The sequence below is a fragment of the Anopheles cruzii genome, chromosome 2 (genome assembly GCF_943734635.1).
Source record: "Anopheles cruzii chromosome 2, idAnoCruzAS_RS32_06, whole genome shotgun sequence".
In the NCBI taxonomy this organism is placed as follows: Eukaryota; Metazoa; Arthropoda; class Insecta; order Diptera; family Culicidae; genus Anopheles; species Anopheles cruzii.
This window is the reverse complement of record NC_069144.1, coordinates 2641135-2649171: the sequence shown is the minus strand read 5'-3', so window position 1 is coordinate 2649171 and position 8037 is coordinate 2641135. Positions and strand designations below refer to the sequence as shown.

General features: G+C 53.1%; 2 protein-coding genes across 2 annotated transcripts; both read right to left on the bottom strand.

Annotated features, from left to right (window-relative positions):
* Positions 1-1919: 1919 nt before the first annotated feature.
* LOC128268201 (neuropeptide Y receptor type 5) lies at positions 1920-3322 on the bottom strand. Its single transcript, XM_053005235.1, has 2 exons — positions 3068-3322; positions 1920-2993 (listed from the first exon to the last, which is right to left on the bottom strand). The coding sequence occupies exons 1-2, from the start codon at positions 3320-3322 to the stop codon at positions 1920-1922; spliced, it is 1329 nt and encodes a 442-aa protein (XP_052861195.1).
* Positions 3323-5327: 2005 nt separating this feature from the next.
* LOC128269455 (protein NDNF) lies at positions 5328-7873 on the bottom strand. Its single transcript, XM_053006919.1, is given in 5 exon segments — positions 5328-5669; positions 5722-5884; positions 5951-6965; positions 7033-7151; positions 7863-7873. Coding segments are annotated over 5 exon segments (1638 nt in total). The 3' UTR covers positions 5328-5339.
* Between the last annotated feature and the right edge of the window lie 164 nt (positions 7874-8037).

The window sequence follows — 8037 nt, the reverse complement described above, 5'->3', positions numbered from 1 at the left end:
CTGAGAACTCTGCAGCGGCGATATACTTTTGGGAACTTCGTCGCTTACTTGACCTCAACAGTCGCTGTTCGCCGGGTGCGGAGACACGTTGATTACCAGTGTGTTCTGATTTTTCTTCACAATCCATTTGATCCAGTGTAGGGCCTTCGGCGGCATACTTGGTACCCAGATTGTTGTGATCTGAAATTGATGCTGGGTCGTCAGGACCCGTGTTGGTCTTCCCTGCAAGAGAAGCTTCTTCTTGAATCAGATCTGCTTCCGATGACTCAGGCTGCTGCTGGTCATCCATTGGTTCACGTTTCAAAAGTGTTTCCAGCGATTCTTCCTCTGCCTCGAACAAATCGTCCTGATGATTATAATCGTATGTAATGCTTATCTGTTGTAAATTAGAAACCGTTTGACTCGATTGATACTCCTCTTCCGAGTCTTCTGCGGCAGCCTCTGTTTTAACTAACGATCCAACGCCACCGATTTGCTGCATGGCACCGTCAGAATGCTCTACAGTTGTTTCGGGACCGGTTAAATGGGTGGTGTCCACTTCTTCCTTAAGCCGTTTGATTTTTGCATTGTTTACAATCCATATCGAGCGCAACTTTTCTAGAAAGTCGGACCGCGATTTGCAGGCCGAACACAAATACGTTGGAAATTCTGGCAATAGTTTCATCTGTAAAAAGATGAGGAGCATGCCATTACGAAAGCATGGGAAAATGCCATTTTGGAAGGGCATATTACCTGAACATTTGTACAGGAAAACGTTTGTTGTAAAAGATATTCGCCACGTTCGTTGGAAGTGACTTTCTCCAAAGTGCCATCAGCGGACAGGCACTTTCGACATATAGCCGAGGTTCTAGAAAGAAATGCGCTATTAAATACATTCGCTCTTGTTTACCGTCGACTTACTCGGCTGCAAATGAAGCTTTAGACCGTTTCGAAGGTGCCATTTCGACTCCAACAGCTTATTACAGAAAAATAGAGGAATGTAAAATGATTTCTGATGATTTTCTGATAAGTACACAAAGTTTTTGTCAATTGTCAACAGTCGGAGTTTGACAGCTTCAATTCGGTACAGGAGCAAAATGGCGCCAATTCGCGGATGCTGTTAATTTGGCTGTCAGTGCTGCTGTGAGTTGCTAAATGCTGTCAATTTGTTCATTCAAACGAAATCGTTGTCAACGGATTGGTAAAATTTATTGGTTACTAGCTGTTCCCGGCGTGTGTCGCCACCACAAATGCTCATTTAATCCTCGTTTCTCGATTTTCCGGGGTTTCAGAGAATCGGACTTCCTGTTGACGTATCCGAGCGGCTTTCCTTTTCGCTTCCCGTTGGATACATGGTAAAACTCGCACCCGCTGAATTTGACTCAAAATGCTTGAAAACTCTCCGGGTTTTGCTGAAATTTACCCAGATTTTATATGGGAGCCCATGCAAATCACCGGTGCTACCTACTAGTCGCTTGTGTTCCCGTAGTGTTTTTGCGGCTTCAGAGTCGTCGTCTGGTCGGAACGGCGAAATTTTGATGAATTTTTGAAGCGGATTTTTCCGATTAAAAAAATGACCACACGCTGGCAACGTGTTACGGAAGCCGCCCAAGCCCCTGGAATGGCTGAGAAGTGGCGAGAAGAAAAGAACGAATACTGTTTTCCCAGATGTTTTCCCTGAATGTCCTCCTCTTCCGAAGGAAACTGATTTGCATTCGTGCTACGAGTCGTACCTTACTTTCGTCCCCCATTTCTTTCCAATTCCAGCGGAAATAAAGAAAATTCTAAAGACGGCTTTTGCGGTTTGAAGCGAAAATGGTTGGAAATAAATACAGGCCGAGGGCGTTTAAGGAGAAACAATGCACTGTCCCATTGGTTTGAATTTTTAAAGTTTTATTCAACGGCTTTTTGTTACGGGCCCCCAATCGACGGGACCTCGGTCACCCCATATAGATACCGCCATCGGCATCTCCCGGAAGCCCGGAATCCTCGTTACTGTCCCGTTCCTTTGCCCCGGCTCGACGGGCCGCCGACGCCGACGCCGTGCTCCCCCTGCCGCCGAGACATGGTTTCATCCAAACCCGCACACAGTAAGCCTTGACGAACAGCGTGAAGCGAATCGTTTCGCTCAGGAACGTGTACATCAGCGGGTTCAGCACTCCGTTCAGCATCGCCAACAGCCCAAACGAGTAGTGCAGACTCCAGAAGGCGTTCGAGCTGGCGTCGCCCATCATTTTGATGAGCAGAAAGATCCACATCGGCAGCCGGCACACAAAAAACACCAGCATCAGCACGACGATCGCTTTGAACATCCGGAGTTGCCGCTTCCGGCGGTTCAGGGTGTTCTCGTTTTTCTGCTCCCCCGAGCGATCTGTTTCCGCGCCCCGTGGTTGGCCGTTGGCCGGCAGCCCGGACCGACCGACTTGGTGATGGGGACAGGTACATTTCGAGGCTAGCAAAGCTGCCGGGGCCGGGCTGCGCCGTTCTACGGCCGTGTTGGTAGTGACCGTGGTGTTCCGTTCCGTTCCCCCGGAGGTCGACGTCGGCTTCGGGCGCTTCGCGGCAACCGGATTGCGGCGCTTCCAGAACTCCTTCGCAATGACCCCGTTTAGCCAGCAGAAGGCGCACAGGAGCGGCACGAAGATGACCGCGAACACGATCGCAAAGTAGTAGCTGTTTTTGCTCTTGTCCGTGGCGCAAATCTCCGCCAGGTAGTACCCGCTGATGGTCGGTGGGTTCGGTTGGGTCACCGCCGCCGCCGAGTCCGCGGTGAGGACGATGATGTCAAACACCTGGTACAGTGTCAGCATCGGGCTGGAAATGCCGGCCCCCAGGCCCCAGATGAGGACGGCGCAGGTGAAACAGAACCACCCGCTCGGTTCCCAGGAGCCTTTCGCAAGCCTCAGCAGCGCCATGTACCGGTCCAGAGCGATCGCCACCAAGGTGATGCTGTTCACGAGAACGGCCACCGTCTGCACGAACGGTGAGAACGTGCACATCATCTCGCCGAGTGTCTGCCGGAGACAGAGGGACAGAGAGAGAGAAATGTAGCAGAAGAAGATGAAGGAGAGTTGGAATCCAATCTTACCCAGAGGGAGTTAAATTCCGTATTAAACTGCGACAGATAGACGATCGATGTGACGGTAACGAACGCAATGTCGGAGAACGCCAGCGACAGCAGACAGACGCGAAACAAATGGCGCTGCTCGCGGCGCACGTTCGTGATGATCGTGACCACGTTGCCGAAAACGGCAATCACCATCACCAGGATTGCGAAAACGGTGAAAATGGTGCGCTGCTGGCTAGACAGGTTCTTCAGCGAGTGCTCCCAGTACCCGACCATTCCCTGCTCTGGCGGCTGGTCCTGGTCGGCTCCAGACCGGCTCCAGTTGGTGGCCCGAACTCCGAGCAACGGTTCCTGCATCTTCACAGCGAGGCGAGGTCACTGCCAGCCGTTTTCCCTACGGCCGTTTCCCCGTGGTGGTTTCCCCGGATGAAAATAGGAACTTTGGAACGACGGGATCGCGGGTGACGTGCCACATAAATTACACTCTGCTGCGACGGCCGCGGGTTCGGGGCCGTTAACACGTGCGTCTTGGAATTATGTCGTGTGAAAAATCGGCCAACGTTTGGCGCGCACCGTGAAGCCGACACTCACCGTGAAACGACAGCACCGTGAATGGCTGGCTGGCTGGATGTTGTGTGCGACCCGGACTAGGAGTTTTATAATTTCACCAGCGGACACCAGCGCCCAGACTGTGTGTGAGTGTCGGAAGACGGGCACGAAGCGGGTGGGTGTTGGCGGTGGCACGACTTATCGCGTTCCGGGGCTCGACAACCCCTAATCACTGAACAACCCTTATTGATAATGAGTTTTCCCGGCTAATCAGCACACAGTGGGCCCTGGAGTGGCGGACAAGTTTCTGGAGTAATCGGGCACGGGTCCTTTATTTCGTTCGGATGATTTTTTAATAACTTTTTTTTGCGGTCATAACTTTACGAATGTTATTTTTCAAAATTGGTGGCCAATTTCAGGCCAAAAAACAATGTGTTATCATCGAGGCAGTTGCGTTCGGAATTGACGATAGTGGTTCTCCCTGCGTCGTTTAAAAAAAATAGGGTCCTATGACGCCACCAGCCCATAATGCGCACCAAACAGTCACCTTTTCTGGATAGAACGGCCTCTCTTCAATCGATTGAGGGTTTTCAGTGCGGTCCAGATGAGGTAATTTTGTTTCTTTACGCAGCCGCCAAGTAAAAAATGGACCTCGTCGCTGAAGAAAATGTTCCTGGGAAAGTTAGCGTTTTCGGTCTGTCACTCAAGAACCTAAGTTTTTATAATGTGAACACGTTCTTTTGCTATTAAGCGTTTCATTTTCTAAAACGAGAGACATTCAACTAAAAGTTTGACAGAAATATGAAATTCGAAATCGTTATTTCGAAACTACAAAATGGATCACCCTGTATGAAAATCATTCGGTCCCTCGCTTGTGACCAACGGTTACGGCCACGCCGAACCACTGTGCGCGTTGTGCCGCGCTGATATGCTGAGGGACACGCGTAAAATGAAACTAATACGCCGCGAGGGCAACGATTGAGCGAAAGAGAGCGAGAGGATCACCTTGCCCTGCCCTGCGGAATCGGATAAACGATTCCGGCGAGCCGTAACCTGACTCGCGACTGGGCCGGGGCGCGTGCGATGGGAAAGCTGTGTTGTTACGGTAAAATTAATTATTGGCCGATGTCAATGGTCTCCGGCTTATCCGGGCGGGCGAAGGGTGGCTCCGGCTCCGGAGTCAAAGGTGCTTGACATCCGGTGCAACCGGCGCATGGAGACGCTTGGTGCTCTATTAAAGTGCAATCCAATCGCCGAGCTCGGATTGCTCGGAAGTGGAACTGGCAACCCTTGTCACGCTGGGGCCACAAATTCGATTAGCTCATATTTGTTTATCCGCCCGGTGCCGGTGTCCCCGCCGGTCGCGGTGTAATGCAATTTGCAAATCATGACGGCGATGAGGCTCCGCGCGGACGTTATCTGCAAATCAATGGCATGGAAATGGGCCTCCAACTCATAGTGTTCTATCAACTACTACACACAGTACGGTTTTATTTAGGACTCTGCGGACTTCCTACGGACCGGAGAGCATCCGGGTAAAGCTGAGGCGTTGCTGATTAACGAATCCGGACCTAAGCCTACACCGGTCACCCGGGCACGCGTGACACGAACCGAAACCCTTATAAAGGGTCTTATGTATTTTGCGGCCACACGAAGCCCGCGCGCGAGAGAGAGAGCGAGAGAGAGCAGGAAGCGAACACACGAATATTTACACATGCACATAAGGGTCGATAAGGGCTCGGCACTAGACCTTCGGACGCTTTGGTGATTCCGCAGCCGATGCCGCCGCCGCCGGGATCCTCCGGCTCGCCAGGCGCTTGGCCACCGGGCCGCCGGTATCGGTGAGACTGTTCCGTGCCACGGTTCGACCCTGGCCGGGTGGGTTCCGTCGCTTGCCGGCACTTGCAGCCTTGCGGGCCACGATCAGGTTGGTGTCCGTCGGGCAGTACGAGGCCGTTTTGATGCGGACCGACTTGTACGGTAGGCTGCGGCCGCGCGGTGGAACGGCCGTCACGAACACGGAGTAGTAGTGTTCCGGCTGCAGGTTGGGAATGTCGAGCGAGAGCGGATTGTGCTCGTGGCCATTGCTGCTGTGAAAAAGGATGAAGAGGATAATGAAGCGCTACGTCGGACTGACCTCTCTGGTAGCAGTCTGAGACTCACAAGCAGTGTTTGTTGTGGAACTGAGGGTGATTGCACACTTCCCGGCTCTCCAGCTCGCAGTACGTCGGGATCTTCACGTTGTTGTAGTACTGCGCCCGGGACAGCTTGAACACGTACACGCAGTATCTGCAAGAAGCGGAGGAATTAGGCTCCGATTGGGGACCGATCACTCGATCGCTCGATCACTCTTACGTCACGTCCGGCTGGGGCGAGCCGAACCAGGCGACGGTGCTCGATTGACACTTGCGCAGCGGCACCAGCTCGGTGACGCTCGTGTTGGCCGGCATCCGCGGCAGGTCGAGGAAGTCCTCGCGCGAGCTGACGGCCACCTGGATGCGGTTCATGCGCGAGCTGTCATCGCCCTCGTACACGCGGATCAAGTAGCGGTCGCCGGGCTGCACGTTCCCGACGGTGATCGTCCTCGGGTAGTACACGTCCCAGATCGGTTCCATCACGCGGTGCCGGCGCTTCAGGATCTCCACGTTGACCGAGCCTCCGCACGGGGTTAGGTGAAGCTTGAAGAAGTTGTTTGGCGAGCGCTTCGGCACCTTGAAGCTGAACAGCGCCAACCCGCCGAGCGTGGACAGCTTGCCGATCACGATCTTCCCCTCGATCAGCTGCGTCGGCCGGGTGCGGTTCAGCTGCACCTGGGACGAGCCGAGCAGAAACGAGAGGTTGTTGTGTCGCGAGTGGACCGCAAACACGTCCACGTAGTACGTCACGTTCGGTTTCATTCCCCGGATCAGCTGCCTCGTCCGGGTTCCGGTGCAGACGAGTGTCGTCTCCGTGCCCGCGTCCAGCTTGCGTTCGTCGCGTGGCACCAGCCGGTGCAGATAGTCGTTGATGGTGATTGAGTCGCAGGCTGGACGGAGGACGGAGTTGCCGAGCGCCTGGCAGAGGGACCGCTGGCGCCGGCCCGTGCTCACCGCCAGACAGTAGCGCATCGCGTGAATGTCCAGCTTGCTTTTTTCCCACTTGACCAGCGCCACGTACCGGCGCCGCTGCTGCTGCACCTTGATGCGGGACGGTGCGGTCAGATTGCGGAACGGCCAGCGGCGGTACTCTTCGGCGCCCTTGCGATTGTACGCCAGCCGGTAACTACAGCCTTCGTCCGCGGCCAGTCCCGTCACGTTCACCACCACCTGGTAGAGACCGCGCTGGGTGCACGCCCGGAAGAAGCTGCTTCCGTTCGACGGGGCGGCCACATCTACGGGAAAGGCGGGAAAGTACAATTAGGGAAAGGCCAATAAGTCTCTTGAAAATGCGTTACTCACAGCGCTCTCCCTGGAGCACCCACCAGCTGAGCGGTGGCGAGGCCGGTTGATCCTTCCTGGTGCAGCTCGCCGTCAGTGAGATGGAAAGTGGACTCGTTTCCGTCAGTCTGATGGAGTATCTGTGAGTGGGATGAGAAGCATTGGAAATCAATTGGAACTCGGTGCGAAACTCAACACAAAGGACACGCAGGACACCGCTAGACTTCGCCGAAGCAATCCGATCCGATTTAATCGTGGTCTATCCAAATAGCGAATTTTGAATTTCCCGATATTTGATTTATGACCGATATTTTGTTACCAATACTCGGTTCGGCCATTTTTGGAATGTTCAGTTGGTTCTGTATCAAATTTTGTGTAAAAAACCCAGTTCAGTGCCCGGACACATTCTGAATGTTGACTGCGGCATATGGGAAAGCTACCTTGGCCAAAAGCAGCGTTTATCGGTGGTTAAAAATTGTTTCTTAGAAGGGCCGAGAAGATGGGAACGACGAATTCACCAACCATGAAACAAAAACGCATTCGAATGTAACATTCTCGGCAACATTTAGAGCATCTACGAAAGAATACAGTGGATTTTGTGCGTCGATTCATCACTATGGACGAGACTTGGGTCTACCACCGTGATCGAGAATCAAAACAAGAGGCCGGAGAGTAGTATGAACCTGGTTCTTCGGCTCCGAAATGAGTTCGTGTCCAGAAATCGGCCAAGAAGGTGTCACAAGAACATTTTGACAATGGCAATTATTATAGAATCCACATATCGAATGGCAATGGCAATTATTATAGAATCCAACATATCGATTGGCTCGTGCCATTCGATTTTTACCAACGATTTGGACATAGGGCAGCGCTAACATTGCCAAGGAGCTGTGGGACTCTGTCCGCGACGATCCAAGCTTGCTTCAGAGGGTCCCATATGGGCCGGGGCCGAAAAAAGTGCGCCAAGCCACAGGATAGAACGGTCAATTAGGAATATTACAGACAAGCTGTGCGCATTTTGCGCGA